At 38.4% G+C, this 22,831-nt stretch overlaps 4 protein-coding genes across 10 annotated transcripts in view; 2 read left to right on the forward strand and 2 right to left on the reverse strand.

The window, feature by feature from the left end:
• Window positions 1-4,329, forward strand: part of Hil (peptidase hillarin) — an 87,604-nt gene extending 83,275 nt beyond the window's left edge. For all 6 annotated transcript variants that reach the window (XM_073086578.1, XM_073086579.1, XM_073086577.1 and 3 more), the window contains exons 12-15: window positions 265-408; window positions 746-859; window positions 1,248-1,425; window positions 1,914-4,329. In XM_073086578.1, the coding sequence (XP_072942679.1) occupies window positions 265-408; window positions 746-859; window positions 1,248-1,425; window positions 1,914-2,044 (567 nt within the window). In that variant the 3' untranslated portion in view covers window positions 2,045-4,329. The remainder of the gene's footprint in view (window positions 1-264; window positions 409-745; window positions 860-1,247; window positions 1,426-1,913) is intronic.
• LOC140752326 (uncharacterized) lies at window positions 2,847-16,682 on the reverse strand. The gene is made up of 11 exons (XM_073086576.1): window positions 16,456-16,682; window positions 16,238-16,374; window positions 14,825-15,026; window positions 14,298-14,529; window positions 13,615-13,791; window positions 13,129-13,260; window positions 12,557-12,813; window positions 12,104-12,227; window positions 11,410-11,725; window positions 7,216-11,123; window positions 2,847-6,849 (listed from the first exon to the last, which is right to left on the reverse strand). The coding sequence occupies exons 1-11, from the start codon at window positions 16,512-16,514 to the stop codon at window positions 6,790-6,792; spliced, it is 5,604 nt and encodes a 1,867-aa protein (XP_072942677.1). The 5' UTR covers window positions 16,515-16,682; the 3' UTR covers window positions 2,847-6,789.
• A 606-nt stretch (window positions 16,683-17,288) lies between these two features.
• Sps1 (inactive selenide, water dikinase) lies at window positions 17,289-19,010 on the forward strand. The gene has a single exon (XM_073086942.1). The coding sequence runs from the start codon at window positions 17,406-17,408 to the stop codon at window positions 18,612-18,614; it is 1,209 nt and encodes a 402-aa protein (XP_072943043.1). The 5' UTR covers window positions 17,289-17,405; the 3' UTR covers window positions 18,615-19,010.
• A 2,783-nt stretch (window positions 19,011-21,793) lies between these two features.
• LOC140752597 (DET1- and DDB1-associated protein 1) lies at window positions 21,794-22,830 on the reverse strand. Of its 2 annotated transcripts, none has more exons than XM_073086945.1 (4): window positions 22,676-22,830; window positions 22,419-22,557; window positions 22,273-22,334; window positions 21,794-22,172 (listed from the first exon to the last, which is right to left on the reverse strand). In XM_073086945.1, exons 2-4 carry the CDS (start codon window positions 22,549-22,551, stop codon window positions 22,071-22,073), a joined length of 297 nt encoding a protein of 98 aa, XP_072943046.1. In that variant the 5' UTR covers window positions 22,552-22,557; window positions 22,676-22,830; the 3' UTR covers window positions 21,794-22,070. The 2 variants fall into 2 exon arrangements, with proteins under 2 accessions (XP_072943046.1, XP_072943045.1); XM_073086944.1 differs by having other exon boundaries at window positions 22,663-22,822.
• Window position 22,831: the final 1 nt, after the last annotated feature.

Here is a 22,831-nt window from a genome sequence, read left to right on the forward strand (position 1 = left end):
ATCTTCAAAGTTCAGATAGTATTTATGTAGTGTTCTTTTGGGCCAGTCCCAAAATTCGGTATCTTTGCATACTAGCCTAGCTCTAAGCAGCCCTAGTACCCATTCTAATTAATGTGTAGTCCGCGAAAACTGCTAGTCCGCTCTGAATATAGAAATGAATCGCGTCGCCATAGCAAATTGTATGACTACACCCACTCGCAACAACTTCAGAGCGAACTAGCAGTTTGGCGCGGACTATACATTTGCACGTCGTCATGTCCACAGTCGGTGGTGGGCAACGTGGTGTCGTTCCGCGTGCACGCGCCGTGCAGCGGCGGCTTCCTGCTCGACATCTTCGCCAACGCCGTCACGCCGCGCGAGTACCTCACCGGCGAGCCCATGAAGTTCAAGAGCGTCTGCAAGTTTAAGGTACTACCTGTTTTATCTACCCACTTCAATTTTATTTTTTTGGTCACGTCACTGTCTGGCTCCAACCCTTTTTATGTCTTACCACTGCACAGGTCTTTCCCTACAACTGGCGAAACTTGGAGTCTACTCCACCACGCTATTCTGTATCCTATCGTGTCTATTACAGCACGTGAGAAATTTTGCCACTAGCCGTCAAGCACCAAACTTCTGAACGCGACCAATATTGCTTAACTTGTAAATCAATTGATAAGATCTTTTTAAAATTGTTTATCACTCGACATCACAGTTTTTTTGATAGCTATATTTTGACTTATCGAATGACTTTAAAATTTTCCAGATTTGCTGCGTAGAGCTTCAAACGGTAATGGTCCCGCTACCGGACTGCGCCAGCGGCGAGTGGGGGCCGACGAAGGCAACTCGCCTCTTCGGACTCGTACCTATTACTCATCAGGTACATTCACATTCATCATTAATAATAATGTCATAATAATTCAAGTCTACACATAACAACATGTATAGTAACGCACGTAAAAAAAAACATATTTTATTTGATTAAATTGAGACCAATCCACGATTTAACTACTGGAACGTCCACTGGAAATCGCGTCGCATATCAACTCCAGATATCGGATTATAGTCCTATCTAAGCTGTCATTTTTTAAATTTTGTGAGTAATAAACCACATCAGGCCTTGTCACTGTTCAAATCAGTAAACACCAACACTGAATATAATTTTATACGACAAAAATAAGCTCTACTACCAACTCAAATAAATATGCATACGCAAAAACGCAGCAATTATTAAAAAAAAATCATTAAAATACAAAAAATACTTACAGGAGGCACTAGTGTTCGCCGGCCGTGAGCTAGAGATCCAGTTCCGCATGTCGCGCCCTCTAGCGGACTTTATGGCGACACTTCACAAGAACGGCGTCGACGAGAAGCGGCTCTCCAAATACGTGCAACAGAACGTTTCTGATGACATCGTCTCCTTCTATATCACTTTCCCGGAAGAAGGTAAGAGATATTTTTAATAACTTATAACTCGATTATTACAAGAGACTTACTGGAATGTGTCTTTCTGTCCCCCCTAAACCCCTTATCTGTCACAAGTACCTCATTATCGATATTATTTTTATTACCTTTAACTAAAGATATTCAATTTTAAAGGTATTTTTTATAAGAATACAGTACAGAGCGAGCATCCAATCCATCCAATGGTTAGTTGTAAAAGTAGTCCATGAACCTTTGTAGTTGTCGTCAAAATATTTGTTGCAGCTGCAAATGCGTTATTAACCCAGGGGACTAGACTAAGTAAGGAAAAGAAATGTGAGAAGGGGTTGCAAGAAACCCATTCTTAAAACCAAAACAATAAGTATATACCTATTACAAAGCAATAACCCCATCTCAATTAGAAACATTTTGCCGTAGTTGCCGCCCCTGGAACTCCTTTAATGTATCATTTATGTACCTATAGGTACTTACACAAGTTCGTAAACTTCCAGGTCAATATGGGCTAGATATCTACACCCGTGAGCGCGGTGGCGCGGCTGCTACCCACAACGGCGGCGAGAAGGAGAAGCACTTGCTCACACACTGCTGCAAATATCTCATCAACAGCAGCAAACGTAACTAATACTTGGGAATGCTTCTAAGTTTGGACAGTTATCTTTTCCTTGGTTACGTTTGATGACAAGCGAAACTAGCTCTGTCGAATCGTGTTACATGGACACAATTCTTTTTACCTCACTGACATCTGGCGGAAGAAAACGGGAACTAATCCCATGCAATCAACGTAGTTCTTATTGTCAAAGTGCTCTTTATCACAACTGACGGGCAGTAAAGGAAACTAGTGCAGTTGCAATTTTGGCATGAACGGAAACAACTGTTTTACGGGAACCAATACCATGGATTTCTTCTTCTTGTTGGCAAGTAATGAAACTGGTGATCTAGCCAAATTGGAAGTTACAACGCTTACAATGGTTTATCGCATTTGGACTTGGCTAAATTCTGATTATTCTGAGCTCTAATGAAGTTTTCTTGATAGGTAATTTAACATTTATTCAGGATTACTAAGGATTTCATAAACTAAGACGGAAAATATTTCAGACTAATTGATAGAGGACATAACGATTTTAAATGCAAGATTCTTGCTTTAAATTTTAATGCAAGTATTTAGTAATAGTTACTTTTCAATGCAATATAAATATAATTGAATAAAGCTAATGATATAAAAGGCATTAAATATAGTTAATACGATGTATGTAAACTGGATTTAAAAGCGTATTCTCTAAATAGTAATAAGCTCATAGTAAAACCTTATAAATATATCGATTATTTTATGACTTAGTTAAGTGTATCAATTTTATATGAAGAGTTATATCCAAATGTAGATATAAAATATAATTAGCGTAGATTTTAGGTTAAAAATCCGTCCGTTACTTTTTAATTCCATTTATTTTTTGCAATTTAATGACAATAATATATTTTAATCTGATTTATTATTACAATATTAAATCGTTGAATGTTATTTTAAACTATGACATGTATAAATATTTAATTAACATACAGTGTGTGCTATATGGACACTTGCGCACACAAAAACAATAACTTAAAAAAATACATTTGTGGGCATATAAAGAACAGATAAACATTGTCAATATTTAATATAAATATATTGACAGTAAATGGTCTGAAACTGCTGCAATTTTATAAACTTTAGCTCAATTTTGTATATTCTATGGCCTGAAAATTTAACAAGTATTAGAAATATTAGAGATGAAAATACAATATTATAGTACTTATCTAATCAAATCCAAGTATTATAGATAACTTCACATTTATATTCTATTCAGATTGTTATTCCATAAAGCATGTCAAAATCAGTAAGAAATTAGAACATCTGTATATAATTCATAACAAACCCTGCCACATTCACTATAACTATGTCATCTCAAAAAGTATAATATATCTTCGTAATCTCCATTAGTTATACATTTAAGTATATTAAGTAAGTACTAGAGGTTGTGCTGAAGCAATCTGATTGCTTCGTTTAAGTAGATTTATAAAATTTACATCCAATATTTGTATAGACATTTTTTATTTTAAAATTAAGTTGGAAAAAATGTATTAATTTAGCGAAGGACTGTGATTAAATGGTAAATTGGAAGGAATTCTGAAATGATTATTCGATTATTTAGCAAGTATAAAGCTGATTAAAAGAGATACAATTGATAGAAAAACTGTCTATTTACCATTCAATTACAATTCAAATGTTTATATGATAAAGTTTCTCGAACGATTCATGCGAGAAAATCGCATACGATTATTTTATGGATTCCAAACTATTCCCGTCAGAATTGTTTATGATATTGCAAAATGTGTCACCTCCAATCAATAATGGCGCATTCATACGCTTGCCATACCTCAACTAAACATCACAAATTCCGACGTGTGGATAGTGTTTAAGTTGGTTTGTGTACCAACTTGTACCAAACAAATTAAGCTTTGGTTTGGAGTCTGCGGCAAATGACAAGCGTGTCGAGGCGGCATTAAAATTTGGATCCAATGATATTTTTGACAAGTGAAAGACTGACACTTGCGTTCGAAAAACTCGTAACTGTAGCGTCATAGACTAAAATTAGATTATAAATTCAATTATAATAATATCTATGGAATCTAAATATCAAGATACGCTTAACCCACTAGTATTGAATAGATTGCTCTATTTTATTTCAACATTAATGACGTAATAAACTTTTATACATATAAAACGCACAAATGAAATGAAGCAATTTATTAACTATGTAATTAACAGTAAGAGACACATCATTTTTATTATTTATATTATATTTTTTATTTAATATACACGGCAATAATATGTAAATTTTTATAAAATATATGGCATGTTACTTTTCTAAACGTTGTTTTGTATTATTTCTAATCAGATCTTAGAATAAGTCTTATTTTGTACTTTAGCACCTAATAATTGACAAAATAATTAAGTAGAAAGGACAAAAAACATGGCAAAATTTTGCCAAAGTGTGAATATTTACACATCATTAAAGATAATATAAACTAAGGAAAACATCTACATACATAAAAAAAACTAATTTCACATTTATTGCCTTAAATCTTTACATTATACGAATTTCTATGGCTATGTCAATTTTATACAGTGTTAGTTAACCATCAATGACGCTACAAGTAAGTTTTTTACTGGTTTTGTTACGTTGTGTCGTGACGTCACGTAATAATAAGTGTACACACATTATTACAGAACGTACATGTTATTATGTGTTATGTTTTCAGAATAACGATATGCACGTTATACGAGACATGTGTAAGGCACGATCTCCTTTAAATATATTTTGATGATTATGCAATTAAATATTCATTGTTTTAAAAAGGTATAGTCCGCGCCAAACTGCTACTACGTTCTGAAGTTGGCGCGAGCAGATGCAGTCATACAATTTGCTATGACGACGCGATTCATTACTGTATTCAGAGCGAACTAGCAGTTTTACGCAGACTATAACAGATTACATAATGCAAAGAGCCTTAATTTTCTAATCGTAATCATTTGGAATTTAAATATTAAATTTCGTATATCAGTACGATTCTGAAACCCCTAAATCTAATTTTGTGACTATAGTATAAAAAATAGTTTTATAAGGCTTTTGAGCATTATATCCTATACCATAGGACCTATGGAAATAAATGTGGACGGCAACTTCTTACCGACAAGAATTTTGAGCGCCTACCATCAAAGTGCGAAAAGTGAGTTACTTGCTCTTAAGTAAAATAAAACTTTGGCAAAGGGACATCTCCGCCGGGCTAGGTAATCGTGCCCGGGGAGCGGCCATGCTCCGACAGTCTCAATTTGAAGATTGTATATATGCAAGATGTTGAGAAAACCTCGATAACGTGATTCAGAATACTAGTGGCGACATCTTTTAACAAGTGGCGGAAAGTCGCCACAAAATAATAATTTAGTTTTAAAATATTTTCACTATCACCAATAAAATATTATATCTTTAATTCCTATAATTTGATTCACTTCACTACTACTTCTACTACTCACTTCAAGCCCGACAACTCAAAATTCCTGCCGATAATTATCATGCCGCGTCCGCACGCTTGCCAAACCGCCACAAATTAAACTTGTGGACAGATTGTTAAGTTTGTGTAAGTTTGTAAGCTTTGTAGCATAGTTTTTGATGAAGCTAAACGTTTGTAGAGGTATTTTTAATAATATAGGAGTAGCAGACGAGCATAGAGTCCACTTGATGGTAAGTGGCTACTGCCGCCCATGGACATCTGTAATCAACCCCAGACAGGACTAGATTCCTAACTGAGGTCGGCCACAGACGCGCTACCCCTGAGGACTAAGCTGGAACGCCTCGGAAAAGTATGTCTCCCTTACCATACCATTCAAACCGAAACACAGCAGCGCTTATCACTGCCTATTAGGTTTGGAGTTTGGATCAAAAGCCTAACGTGCGAACGCGGCATAACTAATTAATTATTAACTTACATACATCTCATCATATACAAATTAAAGAGTATTATAAAACGTCAATATCTACGAATCAAAAGTTAAAATCATTATCACAATATACAAAATAATCTCACCAAGTATCAGACCTGAGAAGATCTCTTAATATTACGGAATACCAATATTTAACCACTGGAATGTATTAAAAATATTGTCAATCACAACCAATATTAGAAAAAATTGAGCTTCACATTCATTTTAAAGTCAGTATCTTTTTCGTTTTACTTGTAATAATAATTATTATTTTTACCTTAACTGAGGATCATAAAACTACTATAAATAAATTCAATAAGCATGTTATGCATTATGATTATTATTACTATTGTTAAATTATGTTTCCCATGAATTGGATTTCTAAGTTGATTCATGGCCTACAATAGCCGATTTATCAAATCTTTAAGTTAGAAAAAAATAAAGGAAATGTTACAGTTACAGACTTTTGTAGAAAATAGTTTCTGATTTGTTAATATTTAGTCCATATAAATGAAGGTGAATACAAATTTTATCAACAGCCAGATTGCTAATGTTTTATAATGCCAATGTGGCAGTTTACGTGGGTAGAATGAAAAATGCAGTGGCACCACTCTAAATATGTCTCCACTTAAAATAAATATTAATGATTTCTTTCTACTAGAATAAATTAAAAAATTCTATCGCAATTTTAACAGAACTATAATTAACATTCCCAGTATGCTTTATTCATTATCCGCAATAATATGTCTATGAGACCTCTTAGCAATAAAATGTAATCTTTATAGGTTTTTAGACTAACCCTTTGCTTGCATTCAGGGTCGCTCTCTGCTCAACACCGCGTATGAGAGTGCCTAAGAGACCCTCCATTTCGTTCGCCGTCTCGCGAAGTTGGGTGTTGTCGAAACATGACTCTGAAATTTATAAAAACGTTTGGTATTTATAATACGTATGTAATGTGAACCATATACAATATTGAGATCAATAAATAGAAAATAAAGTAGTTTAGAAAGTTTTTAAAGATGACAAGATGACGAAAAAAGGTCTTTTCTAATTTTCCGCCCCCTGAAATGCGTCGCGAATTGGATTCCAATCCGAGACAAACTATATATCCATGGATGGACGTCAATGGGCTAGCTGTTGCCCATATTGCATGGCATAATCGTAAGAGTATTGAGAAAAATGAACATAGAGTATACAACATATATAGAATAGGCGTTAAGCTCGCGCATCTTGTGGTTGCTGCTGCCCCGCAGTATACACCAGTACAGAGCACCCACCGTCCACAGTGAAGTTGTGCGTGAGGATCTGCTGCAGGCGGTCGAGCACGGTGTCGAGGTCGGCGTTGAGCTCGCGCATCTTGTGGTTGCTGCTGCCCCGCAGTATACACCAGTACAGAGCACCCACCGTCCACAGTGAAGTTGTGCGTGAGGATCTGCTGCAGGCGGTCGAGCACGGTGTCGAGGTCGGCGTTGAGCTCGCGCATCTTGTGGTTGCTGCTGCCCCGCAGTATACACCAGTACAGAGCACCCACCGTCCACAGTGAAGTTGTGCGTGAGGATCTGCTGCAGGCGGTCGAGCACGGTGTCGAGGTCGGCGTTGAGCTCGCGCATCTTGTGGTTGCTGCTGCCCCGCAGTATACACCAGTACAGAGCACCCACCGTCCACAGTGAAGTTGTGCGTGAGGATCTGCTGCAGGCGGTCGAGCACGGTGTCGAGGTCGGCGTTGAGCTCGCGCATCTTGTGGTTGCTGCTGCCCCGCAGTATACACCAGTACAGAGCACCCACCGTCCACAGTGAAGTTGTGCGTGAGGATCTGCTGCAGGCGGTCGAGCACGGTGTCGAGGTCGGCGTTGAGCTCGCGCATCTTGTGGTTGCTGCTGCCCCGCAGTATACACCAGTACAGAGCACCCACCGTCCACAGTGAAGTTGTGCGTGAGGATCTGCTGCAGGCGGTCGAGCACGGTGTCGAGGTCGGCGTTGAGCTCGCGCATCTTGTGGTTGCTGCTGCCCCGCAGTATACACCAGTACAGAGCACCCACCGTCCACAGTGAAGTTGTGCGTGAGGATCTGCTGCAGGCGGTCGAGCACGGTGTCGAGGTCGGCGTTGAGCTCGCGCATCTTGTGGTTGCTGCTGCCCCGCAGTATACACCAGTACAGAGCACCCACCGTCCACAGTGAAGTTGTGCGTGAGGATCTGCTGCAGGCGGTCGAGCACGGTGTCGAGGTCGGCGTTGAGCTCGCGCATCTTGTGGTTGCTGCTGCCCCGCAGTATACACCAGTACAGAGCACCCACCGTCCACAGTGAAGTTGTGCGTGAGGATCTGCTGCAGGCGGTCGAGCACGGTGTCGAGGTCGGCGTTGAGCTCGCGCATCTTGTGGTTGCTGCTGCCCCGCAGTATACACCAGTACAGAGCACCCACCGTCCACAGTGAAGTTGTGCGTGAGGATCTGCTGCAGGCGGTCGAGCACGGTGTCGAGGTCGGCGTTGAGCTCGCGCATCTTGTGGTTGCTGCTGCCCCGCAGTATACACCAGTACAGAGCACCCACCGTCCACAGTGAAGTTGTGCGTGAGGATCTGCTGCAGGCGGTCGAGCACGGTGTCGAGGTCGGCGTTGAGCTCGCGCATCTTGTGGTTGCTGCTGCCCCGCAGTATACACCAGTACAGAGCACCCACCGTCCACAGTGAAGTTGTGCGTGAGGATCTGCTGCAGGCGGTCGAGCACGGTGTCGAGGTCGGCGTTGAGCTCGCGCATCTTGTGGTTGCTGCTGCCCCGCAGTATACACCAGTACAGAGCACCCACCGTCCACAGTGAAGTTGTGCGTGAGGATCTGCTGCAGGCGGTCGAGCACGGTGTCGAGGTCGGCGTTGAGCTCGCGCATCTTGTGGTTGCTGCTGCCCCGCAGTATACACCAGTACAGAGCACCCACCGTCCACAGTGAAGTTGTGCGTGAGGATCTGCTGCAGGCGGTCGAGCACGGTGTCGAGGTCGGCGTTGAGCTCGCGCATCTTGTGGTTGCTGCTGCCCCGCAGTATACACCAGTACAGAGCACCCACCGTCCACAGTGAAGTTGTGCGTGAGGATCTGCTGCAGGCGGTCGAGCACGGTGTCGAGGTCGGCGTTGAGCTCGCGCATCTTGTGGTTGCTGCTGCCCCGCAGTATACACCAGTACAGAGCACCCACCGTCCACAGTGAAGTTGTGCGTGAGGATCTGCTGCAGGCGGTCGAGCACGGTGTCGAGGTCGGCGTTGAGCTCGCGCATCTTGTGGTTGCTGCTGCCCCGCAGTATACACCAGTACAGAGCACCCACCGTCCACAGTGAAGTTGTGCGTGAGGATCTGCTGCAGGCGGTCGAGCACGGTGTCGAGGTCGGCGTTGAGCTCGCGCATCTTGTGGTTGCTGCTGCCCCGCAGTATACACCAGTACAGAGCACCCACCGTCCACAGTGAAGTTGTGCGTGAGGATCTGCTGCAGGCGGTCGAGCACGGTGTCGAGGTCGGCGTTGAGCTCGCGCATCTTGTGGTTGCTGCTGCCCCGCAGTATACACCAGTACAGAGCACCCACCGTCCACAGTGAAGTTGTGCGTGAGGATCTGCTGCAGGCGGTCGAGCACGGTGTCGAGGTCGGCGTTGAGCTCGCGCATCTTGTGGTTGCTGCTGCCCCGCAGTATACACCAGTACAGAGCACCCACCGTCCACAGTGAAGTTGTGCGTGAGGATCTGCTGCAGGCGGTCGAGCACGGTGTCGAGGTCGGCGTTGAGCTCGCGCATCTTGTGGTTGCTGCTGCCCCGCAGTATACACCAGTACAGAGCACCCACCGTCCACAGTGAAGTTGTGCGTGAGGATCTGCTGCAGGCGGTCGAGCACGGTGTCGAGGTCGGCGTTGAGCTCGCGCATCTTGTGGTTGCTGCTGCCCCGCAGTATACACCAGTACAGAGCACCCACCGTCCACAGTGAAGTTGTGCGTGAGGATCTGCTGCAGGCGGTCGAGCACGGTGTCGAGGTCGGCGTTGAGCTCGCGCATCTTGTGGTTGCTGCTGCCCCGCAGTATACACCAGTACAGAGCACCCACCGTCCACAGTGAAGTTGTGCGTGAGGATCTGCTGCAGGCGGTCGAGCACGGTGTCGAGGTCGGCGTTGAGCTCGCGCATCTTGTGGTTGCTGCTGCCCCGCAGTATACACCAGTACAGAGCACCCACCGTCCACAGTGAAGTTGTGCGTGAGGATCTGCTGCAGGCGGTCGAGCACGGTGTCGAGGTCGGCGTTGAGCTCGCGCATCTTGTGGTTGCTGCTGCCCCGCAGTATACACCAGTACAGAGCACCCACCGTCCACAGTGAAGTTGTGCGTGAGGATCTGCTGCAGGCGGTCGAGCACGGTGTCGAGGTCGGCGTTGAGCTCGCGCATCTTGTGGTTGCTGCTGCCCCGCAGTATACACCAGTACAGAGCACCCACCGTCCACAGTGAAGTTGTGCGTGAGGATCTGCTGCAGGCGGTCGAGCACGGTGTCGAGGTCGGCGTTGAGCTCGCGCATCTTGTGGTTGCTGCTGCCCCGCAGTATACACCAGTACAGAGCACCCACCGTCCACAGTGAAGTTGTGCGTGAGGATCTGCTGCAGGCGGTCGAGCACGGTGTCGAGGTCGGCGTTGAGCTCGCGCATCTTGTGGTTGCTGCTGCCCCGCAGTATACACCAGTACAGAGCACCCACCGTCCACAGTGAAGTTGTGCGTGAGGATCTGCTGCAGGCGGTCGAGCACGGTGTCGAGGTCGGCGTTGAGCTCGCGCATCTTGTGGTTGCTGCTGCCCCGCAGTATACACCAGTACAGAGCACCCACCGTCCACAGTGAAGTTGTGCGTGAGGATCTGCTGCAGGCGGTCGAGCACGGTGTCGAGGTCGGCGTTGAGCTCGCGCATCTTGTGGTTGCTGCTGCCCCGCAGTATACACCAGTACAGAGCACCCACCGTCCACAGTGAAGTTGTGCGTGAGGATCTGCTGCAGGCGGTCGAGCACGGTGTCGAGGTCGGCGTTGAGCTCGCGCATCTTGTGGTTGCTGCTGGCCACCTCGCGGATGTCCGCTGCGAAGCGCTGCTCCGTGTCTGACAGGCTCGCTGCAGTGCAGTCCGCCTGTTTCGGTAGCGGCGCCTGATGGGATGTAGGTCGTTTGTCCGGTGGTAAAGATTCTGTTTCTGAAATCAAGAAATGTAATGTATATTACCAAATGCTTTGGTTTAATGGATGTTAGGTTAGGTTGAAAGGGAGTAGGATTAAAACAACATATTCGAACTTAGTCCGCATGGTTAATAACAGTAACATGTGAATTAGACATGTCATCTTAACCTAAAATAAATATCATGAACCAATATTAATGGAAACACCGCATACAAAGTGTATGTACAACTTTATTATACCAAAATAAAATATATGATTAATAAAATTGGAAATTGCAAAAGGGGCAATAATCTTTAAACTGACCATTATACCAACTACTGATGTCATTCATTGAGACAGTAGATATACTATCCGACGCGGCATGCACCACAACTGGCTTTAGGGCATCTCCGGATACCGTCATCAGTTTCCTATCCTCCACTTCCTTTGACACTACCGAGAAGTTCCCTGAATCCATGCTCAGAACTCTTGGCTGGTTCTTGAGCTCCTCGGTCACTTTGGACTGTTTGTCATCAACTATGGGTATAGGGCTGAAGAGGTCGAAGGCTTGTGGTCTGTCGTTCTTGTCCGATTTCGCAGCCTCCACTGGCAGATTTGTGGAGCTTAATGACAGATTATCCTATAAAAATAAAATATAATTAAATTAGCAAATGTGGATACAGTAATCGCCTTTATAATGTAAAACAAAAGTGTGGTTGTGTTTTACGAAAAAAAGTTACGATATTTTATTACAAGAACTTCAGTTATAAAACTAAAGAATTATTCTGAATACTAAATTTCATTCATAAAATTCATGACTAATTAATAATATAGCCTATGCAACAATTTAGTTGAGTCCATCAACATTATCAACAGTTCATCTTATTGGACAAAATCATACGATTTGGTCGGCATAGCGTACTAAAAATGAGACATACATACGCTCGAAAAACATTACCCACCACAGTTGGGTAAAAACCGTGCAATTTAGACTTGTATATAGGTTGTATGAACCCACCTTCAATATCTTCAGCCTGTTAATCTGTGCCGATATTTGATTGTAATGCGCATCCACCTTACTCTTCAGTTCTTCATCAGAATTCACTGCATTTTGTAGTTGAGAAGACAGGTCTTGGAGAGCTCTATAATAAATCAGTAACTTTAATATCATCAACTCATTCACCTCTTACTATCACACAAACATGGAGTTGTCATTCATCTATGAAAATAAGCATCATCTTAGGAGGAAAATGGATCATAGTCAATTCAAATTCATAGTCAATGTCGTATATGTAGAATTCAACATAATATGTGTTATTTTTGTAATCGTTCTAAATTGTTTTTATTATCTGTTTCAATTTCGATTTTTAACAAATTAATAAAATAGTTAGCATTTGTATAACCAAAAATTATGCAATTGTTAACTCAAGGATGCTTCCATCTTTCAAATGTAAAATGGTGGGGCACTTACTTATTCTGTGTCTCAAGTTGCAGTATTATATCCTGCAAAGTATTCGCTGGATTACTCGCACCATTCCCCGAAGCTTTACCAACAGTTGATGTATAAATAGCTGGTTTTCCATCCTTCCTACTTTTCACTGCTTGATTTTCACCCTTATTGCTAATCTTTTTAGATCCTTTCTTGCTTGGTTTCTTTTTCTTTGTCTTTGTGCAGAAGAAGAATCTTTTCATACCTTTTATGAAACCAAGGCATTCTGTTGATTTCACCTAAAAATATAATATATTTAATATAACTTACTGAAAAATGTATCTGTAATGTATTTCTATAAATTCTTAAGCTTAAGTTAAGTTACCCTTAGTACCCTTAGTATGAGTTTCTACGTTTTTACAAAAAACAGCACCCCTAGCGGACTGTATCAGAACTGATTGGAAATGTATGGGAAATACATAAACAAATACAAAAACAGTCATTCTTGTAAAAACTCATACTAAGGTATTGTTCAGTTGCCATAAGGTTTCAAAATTTGAAATGTTTCTATTTAACATGCAAGTCAATTAGAAGTTTTTGAATTTTTTACTTACTTCCCCATCAATAATCTCCAAAACCAAGTGAGTTTTCTTGTGTCCAGTAAGTGATGTCAAATCTTTGTCATACAAGTAACAATTTTCACAGAAGTATATGTCGTTGCACTTTGAGCATTTAAATTTCAGCACCTGCAATCATCATGAGAACTTTTTTGATATTGTACAAACATTCTCAATGGATAACACAAATGTTTATAAAAACAACATGCTTAATACGTTAATATGAATTGCCTATTTTGTTTTATGTAATTCATTAAATTAAGTAACATCCAGCACAAATGTAATGATGGCTAATGACTAAATTACAGATTATTCCGATTGAATAGCACATCAAACTGCTGTTACCGTTTATTGTCTTTTATGATCAGAGACCTATAGATGGACTGAAAAAAATCAATTGCATTTCACAAACATGCTGAAATATACTCAGGAGTTGTATACTCAGCAGTGAGGCGTATCAAGAGTTATTCTACATTAGCCCACCTGAGCCAGCGGCTGCGCACACGCAGCACACGCCCCGTCCGGGCCTGCAGGGGCGCCAGCGGCGGGCGCCCGGCTGGCGCTCACGCGACCAGTGGCGGGCAGCCAGGCGGCGCTGGCGCAGCCCTGCGCGCCCCACTCCGCCACCGCGCGCGCGCTCACGCCCAGCATGCCCGCGCTCTGGAAATACACACACACATTTTCATATTATCCATATAAAATGAGAGTTAAAGATTAACATCCATTATTCATAATCAATGTATGCTATTTATACCAACGAGAAATAAAAAATTGTCAATGTTTAGTATGAAGAATTGTCAAATGTCGATCTTTAGTAGCCCAAACATTGCGTAGATTGATTAATACTAATGTAAGCCAATGACTGTGACTGAGGGGAAAAAGTAAATTACTTTACCAAAGTGAATTAACATTGCATCAAAAACTATATTCCCAGATCTTAATTAAATTATAAAATTAAGATGAGCTTAATAAAATTGTAATAAATGAATCTAAAAATGTATAATAAAATACTTATGATTATTTTGTTACTTTACATATCATCATAACTTTACATATATGAAATGTAAAATTAAAATGTATATAAAAAAACACACAACAAGTAATTACTAAATGTTAACTTGCTATCATTCAAGGGATTTAGTCAACACGTTAATTGATAAACTTACCTTATCAAAACAAGAATCAATGTCTGCTTGAATGTGATCTACAAAGCACCCAAGGTACTTCGGCAGAGCTGTTACGTGCACCAAAAGAGCCGCTAAACGCTTAGGCGACACACAACCATTGTGATCAGCACAGCAATTTGCTAGGGCAGACCATTTCTCTGCCACTGATTCCTCACTTAGTAAAATGAGCAACGTTTTAGCTGCTAGCACTCTTACTGGGGTTTTTCTGTCCCTGTAAATAATTTCATGAATATGGTATAAGAAATTGATATCAGTAATATCAATTAAACTTTATATATGTACAAGAAGATAAAATAGGCAATTAAAGCTCTGAAAAGTGAAACTTTACTAGATTATAGCTGAACTCATACTAAGAGGTAGATCAGGGCTCAGAAAGAAACCAATAATAGATAGATAATCAATGTAGAACAATTATACCATAATAATACTAATAATAAATTATTGCTACTTTACTACAGCACAGACCCTCTTAAATTTAATAATGTAATGTAAACTTTCTTACTTACTCATCATAAACATTGAGCAACAAATTGATCAACAAATCCACAGCCAAGTCAACATCGCCCGCAAACAGTCCTTCCTTCTCCGCAGCAAAGTATATATCTGCCAACACAGCCTCCAACTCCGCTGTATCAAGAGATAGACTGCTCTCGGAGAGGCTTAGTTGATGTCGGGCAAACACTCCTGAACTTATGCGAAGGGGTGGTACTGGAAAATAATAATTTCTTCATTTTTAAATTACTCTATTTACACACACAACTCACATCACACATTGATTTAGTGTTACATTTTAAATTATTACATGTGTATAGATAACAGATATATTACATTCATTTGCAATATATATTAATTTTATTACGTAATACATATCGGCATAAATATTGTAACTACAGTGTAAACTCCATGTAACGTCACTCGATTTAACGACAAACTCTCTAATGCGTCGAAAACAATTGGCGTAGTTGGTTTAGCTTGTATTCCATACAATGATACACTCTACATAGCATTACACCCACTCTCAATAACGACCACAATTAAACAAAAAGTACCTTTTAAGTTGCTAAAATTAGTAAAAACTGCGCACCTATGTACGTTCTTTTGTCGCTTTATTATCTTAGCCCGCAATAAACTCGTCTGTCGGCATCATGCATACGAAACTTTCTAAGAAATTCGTTCTTTTGTTTACAAATTGGATTGCTTGCACAAAATTATTGGAAAATTACTTCCTTTGTCACCAAGATGCCTCAATGTCAGAAGATATGAATAAAATAATTAAAAAAATACAACAAAATTACTGGTGCAGCAAAAGACGTCAGACAAAAATAACAAACTACTCGCAATAGCGTTCAAATAATATTCTTTTTATGTACATAACTACTAACACTAGACTGAAATAAACTTTTTCTTTTTCTAATTCTGATTTTTCTTCTCTTCATTTAACAACCACTCTCTATAACGCCATAAAATGCACAGTCCCTTCAGTGCCGTTATATAGAGTTTACACTGTATATAGAATGTCACTAAATAATTACGAGATACAAACATTCTGCATTCTGCTTCAGTAGGCATTTAAGAATTTTATTTTTAACTATTAATTTTTAATGAGTTGTCCTTATTTCATTAAAATAAAAGAAACTGTTAAAAATATTAACAGTCCTACTGCAAGAAAATTTATAGTAATTAATTAATGTTTATTTACAAACCTTACTTTGTAATATGATACAATGTTAGTGGTTACATAAAGCAACATGATAACGTGAGGAAAAGTACAGTTTATATTGATAAATATTTTGTGCTTTGATTATTAGAGTTGATAAGCATTAGTCAAAAAACAAAGTGCTCATTCCATATAGCTTTATCTGCAATTATAGACATGCCGGTTCTATATAATATAAATAAGGATTACTTAAACTTCTCACCTTTGAAATTGCTTTGCAGAGCAAATATTTTGAACGCTATGCGATAAGCACTGTATTTTATCCCGTCATATTCCTTCAATGACTCTATTATCCTTCGAAACTGAGGATGATCATACTCCTGTCTGCCAGTCACTTCTCTAAAAAGTAAAAAAAGTTTCGTAATTATAGCGCTAAAACTTTTCTAACAAACTTCGGTGAAAGCTGTGAACTAAACTCACTCAATATAACAGGGATAACCGGCTTCGTTTTCAACTTTCTTCCATCCACTTAAAGCCATTTCTAAGTATTTTAACGTACCATGTTATTTTTCACAAGTAATAAAACTAAGGTGTATTTTAAAAAATAGAACATAAAATGAGATCAATCTGTAGAGTTGAAAACAATCAACCGCCATAAATCTATTTAAAAAAATGAAATTTAAACAGATACAGTACGTCACAATAGTTTTCACTCATTGGCTACATAGAGCTTAAATTGAAATAACTAACCAATAAAAAATAAAGAATTTACTTGTGATTGGTCGAAAATAAAGTGGAATGTTAGTTTCAAAACCAGTTTTTCGTTTGACCTTCTTGCAAATACCATTCTCATAAATTTTTATCCACTTCGACCTGAATGAAATAATTTGAAGCCTTAATTTTGGTGTTTGTAATAAGTTTAGAGACATGAAATTCAGGTTCTTAAAATAATTAAAAACGAGAGAATATTGAAAAATAATTTCCAATCTTATTCATATGATTTGTTTTATATACCAAAAATAAGAACAACAAAAACCAATTCATTACATAATATTTTTATTGGAAATAAATTGTGCTTTTCTTATGCAGACTAAAATAAAATTTAAATAAAATAAAATAAAATGTCAGACGAATTTATTTAAACTCTGCATAGAACAAAACGTTAAATGTTAAAATGTGAGCATGAGTATGTTTTCGTTGTTTGAATGGACCGAAGAACAGACATAACCACCAATGAAATTTGAGATTGGGTTGTTTATACGGTATATTGACCAATGAGAAGCGTCCATATAAAAACCCATTTTCAAACTCATTCCTCTTTGTAAAGGAGACGCCATTTTGCAAGCGTCACTTGGCGGCGTGTCGGGTTTCGGCATTTTTAACAAACTTACTTCAAACAAAACTTTATTATTGTTTTGATTTTATGTAATATGTCGTATCAGTCCAGTGTAGCGCAAGACAGTTTAGCTGCAGCGCAATTAGAGATGGCCGGTAACCCTAATGCTTTGGCCTTGCGTCGGCCATTCGACCCAGTGGCACACGACTTGGAAGCCAGTTTTCGGTTGACACGATTCGCCGATTTGAAAGGAAGAAGTTGCAAAGTACCCCAAGATGTGCTTGTTAAGCTCGTGGAATCCTTACAGCAGGACTATTCTCAGCAGGAACAGGATCAATTTATGCATGTGGCTATCCCGCGCATCGGCATCGGCTTGGATTGCTCGGTGACGCCGCTCAGGCACGGCGGGCTTTGTTTGGTGCAAACGACGGACTTTTTCTATCCCCTCGTAGACGATCCTTACATGATGGGGAAAATAGCTTGTGCAAACGTGTTGAGCGACTTATATGCTATGGGTGTTACTGAGTGCGACAATATGTTGATGCTGCTAGGAGTCTCGACCAAAATGACCGAGAAGGAGCGTGATGTGGTGATTCCGCTGATCATGAGAGGATTCAAGGACTCCGCTCTCGAAGCAGGTACGTCAGTTACAGGTGGACAGACTGTCATCAATCCTTGGTGCACCATTGGAGGGGTAGCTACGACCATTTGTCAGCCGAACGAATACATTGTACCGGATAATGCTGTGATGGGCGACGTGCTGGTGCTAACAAAGCCTCTTGGAACGCAAGTAGCAGTTAATGCTCACCAGTGGCTAGACCAGCCTGAACGCTGGAATAGAATCAAATTAGTAGTTTCTGAGGAAGATGTTCGCAAGGCGTACCATCGTGCGATGGACTCCATGAGTAGACTTAACCGCATTGCAGCAAGATTGATGCATAAATACAATGCCCATGGTTCTACAGACGTAACTGGCTTTGGTCTTCTTGGACATGCCCAAAATTTGGCATCCCATCAGAAAAATGAGGTATCATTTGTTATTCATAACTTGCCAGTGATAGCTAAAATGGCTGCAGTGGCCAAGGCTTGTGGCAATATGTTCCAATTACTCCAAGGTCATGCGCCTGAAACGTCTGGTGGACTTCTAATCTGCCTGCCCCGAGAACAAGCAGCTGCTTATTGTAAGGATATTGAAAAGCAAGAAGGGTACCAAGCCTGGATTATAGGTATTGTTGAAAAAGGGAACCGCACGGCTCGTATTATCGATAAGCCACGAGTTATTGAAGTGCCTGCCAAGGATTAAAACTATATTTCATGGTGATTGAAGTAAAAACATTTGATTTATTTTCTATATATTGTATGACCTGGATTAATTTCCTTAACATTATTTTAAAGCAATCTATTATTATAATTTTAAGTTTTAAGTCATTGTCACTTGGCATATTTTTGTTTCACATCCTTTCATCATGACGGTATGGGTGTGACCGTTAGATGAAATTATGTGAAAATCATATAAAAGCTTCTAGAGATCTAGTGATTTGGTGTTAGTGATAAGTAAGAATTTATCACTATTAAATTACAAAATTAAGACAATTCCATTAGGTACCCATTGACACCTAACAAATGTTTGCAACTGTGGAATAACTTTGCAAATTGTGAGATAAGTATAATTACTAGAATAAAGTTATTTTTCAGTCAAGTGTTGCTGTTTTATTTTATCAACCTATTTCCTGTCCTATCTTGTAATTTCACTTCAGTAATAATATTCAGAAGTAATTTTTTCTTTTCAGTGCCTGGCAAGATCTTTCTTCACTTTTGATATTTACTTGCTTATCTTGATAAAGAAAAGACGACTGCAAATGTCTCATTGCAGTTTAATTATCATTAAATATTGTAAATAATGTTAATGTAATGAGTCCTTGTTACTTTAAATAAATAAATATTATTATCACCTTGCAATGAGCCAATAGACAAATCTATAAATATTTATATCATTCACATTAAATAAATTACAATTTTTACACTTCATAAAAGTTACTACAAAACATCTTCAGGAACTATGGAAGTAAAAACAACAGACTTTATATAATTCATGTATTTCTGTGGTCCTGTAATAAGTAACTAAGAATATACTGCAAATAAATGACCTAAAACAAAATTATAAAAGAAGTAACAGTACATTATAAGCCAATTTTCACATTATAGGGTCATTAAAACTTAATACTAAATTTCAAAGTAAATAAAACCCTATATTTGATATTATGTTAAATGAAAAGTATGCTAATATAAACAAAATTAGTTTTTTACTCTACTCTATTGTGTTCCTGTCAACACTGTTGAATTATTTACTGATCTATAAATAAAAAAATTAAAGCACTGTCTTAACAATGCAGGCAATTTAAAATACACTTAGGCTATGTATAAGCGAACATAACTTGAGTATCATGCAAAATCACTCTAATGAGATTTAACTTTTTGAGTGCAACAAAAAATATTTCACCTTCATAAATGTATTGACCAGGCATAAATAACTATAGTATCAAAAGAAACAGGTATTTTCTTATCTGCTCATTAAATGTATGTATTGTACAAAACCATTGTTTAGTTATTAGACTATGTATTATAAAAAAGAAATACTGGAGTAATCAATTCTACCTATTTATTACATATTTCACCTCATACAATTTCAATTTTAATGAGTTTCATATTAAAGAATTAAAGTTATGACATTTGTGAAATAATAAGTATGTGATGCAGATAATTATAATCAAGTAACATCCGTTATTAAAATCAATCTATCCAATGTATAGCTATCAAAGATTGAAATTTGACAATTTCAAATATTGGTCCTTGACAGGAAAAAATAAATAACTAACAGATTGATTATCAATAATGGGCTTTAGACAAAACTAATGTATATTTCACTATTGCAATTAGTTATAATAGTGACAGCTTGCAACTTCAATTGACTCAAGAACCTTGAATATTGTTACAGCCTTTTAATATTTAATTACTTGTGCACTCAATGGAATGCAGACATATTAATTAAGCATTTAAGCAGTAATTATGCAGCTGTTTTGAATCTTTTGACCTCTATTTGCAAAATGTTACATTACTCTTTATATGAGGTGGCAAATTAATCATTATATTAATAGGCAAAATGTGTCTGATGTATGCTATGACACAAAAAATATTGTCCTATACTATGTGTATTGATATTTTTATCTTAACACAGCAACGCACACATGTCTATCAAAGAATCTACTGTAGACTTGAGTAGCTCGCGAGTGAGTGATATAAAAGATATATATCTTCACCAAAGAGCTAATCACTCATCAACTCCGACGAATTTGAATTATATCTTTATATCCGCGACACATGGTTGAGTTCATAGGTCCATACGATTCCGGATATAAGATCTTCTTCAACTCAACAGTTTTAGTTAGTTGAGTTATGAGTCAAATGAGCGACTGACTGAGAGAGTCTGATTCGAATCAAATGCATTACGTCTTAAACACTAATTAAAATCTTTTTTCTTTGCTAAGAATATGAAAATAGGGATATACAAATAGTGTTGGCTGTGAAATTTATATATAATTTCTTGCCATTTTTGTATTAATTATAGGAATCAAAAATGTTGTCAAAACATTTTGATCTGATTATCTGATATACTGATATAAAATGTCGCTTATATCTTTACAGAGCTACTGAGCTAAAGTGAGTTACTGAGCTAAAAGAGTGATATATATCACTGAGTTGAAAAGATATATCTCTCTCTTTTCACTTCAGTGATATATAATGCGCACCTCTAATCTACTGTAAAGAACAATATGATTGTGTGCCATGGATCTTGTTTGACACATTCAATGTCTATAAATATAAATGGGGCCTCATTTTCTTACAAATCTAACACTTCACAAGCCTACCATCACCATATGACAAATGATTTGACTTAAAGATTACACAGTACAAAATCATGAGTACAAAATGCATACCATATATAAGAAAACTTTAATACAGATTATTATAATAGTACTTTTCAAAGGAATCTCTTTGAGCTTGCAAAAAGAATTTCTATGTGCCATTTTTATAACACACTTTAAATTTACTGAACACATTGTTAGTCTATGGTGTATAAAATAATATGAACTAATATATAATTAATTATTTTACTTTACCTAATAAAATATACAACTTGCAGCAAAAATAATTTTGACATGTGAATAGAATTTCAAAAGAATTTTAATGTGCAAAACTTAGTTATATCATGGAATGAAAGATTCTGTGCATTTCATGAAAAATAATGGGAATATGTGAAAATTTTTATACAAGAAAAAAATATACATTAGATTTTCTACCAGAATCTCATTCATATAGTATATGGTTTATCATTGGATCTAGATCTCAATCTCTAATCCCTATTTTGGACTGTACCTATTATAACACCATCATTTATTAAATATTTTTTCCTAAAGCCACTGACTGGATTAGACATTTTTCATCAAATACACAGAACTCTTATAACTGTATCTATAATATTGTTTCTTAATATTGTTATCTATACAAGAGATTGTTTCAGATTTTTCAGAAATGGCACTCGGTCCTAAGACTCCCAATAAACATGAAACCAGTGTGTTTCGCGAATCATTGTATAATTTGACCTATATATGTGGAATAGAAATGTTTTTATAAAACTGTCATACACTTTGTAATGTCCATAACTGAAGCACAAAGTAACTAGTACTGCCTTCGAGCTTTTTCAGTTTAACGGAGAGTTTAAACATGGCCTTTTGCGTGGTCGGCTCTCATCACCATTTTGTTCGATACTACTTTGATCACGCTTCTTTGGGGAGGTGTTGTTCTGTAAAAATGTAGTTAAAAGGTTATAAACACAAAATAAACATAAATATAAGATCTAATCTTATCAATAGTCCGCATACTGGTGATAAAAGATTGATTACCTTTTTCTCCCATTGCTGATGGAGATATCTTAATAGAATGTTCGTTTTTTCCGTTACGATTACTGAAAAATAAAGAAATCCAATGAGATATTGATCGTTTGGTACCAATAAGTAAGCCAACTTTCAAGTTAGAGGCAATACTCAACTTTGCTCAGAAGGGATGTCTTTCGTCGGCAGGTATATTGACGGCCTTTTAGAACAGTTCCTAATGCCGTGGTCCGTATTGAATAATGTGAAGTTGTGTTCATCGTACGACGGCAAATCTTTTAAGAACTCCATTACAGACTGCAACAAGACACAATTTACTTACAAATGGTAATTACGACGCCAAGCAACCATGCTTGCGATGCCAATTTATCATACTAAAAACAAAAATAAAACTTTACTAACCATTTCTATTTACCTTGATTTAATTGGAACGCACAACAAAACGATCAACACTTTGCTAAAGCAAATAAACAATAAAATAATCGAAAAATAAAACTTCCAACATTCATCCACAGAAGCTACCAGATGAGAATGACAGTTGAGTGAGTGGAGTTGCCTTACGACACAATGC

This window comes from Epargyreus clarus, unplaced genomic scaffold (assembly GCF_041222505.1).
Source record: "Epargyreus clarus isolate Ecla_fem2 unplaced genomic scaffold, WU_Ecla_fem_2.2 ptg000024l, whole genome shotgun sequence".
NCBI lineage: Eukaryota > Metazoa > Arthropoda > Insecta > Lepidoptera > Hesperiidae > Epargyreus > Epargyreus clarus.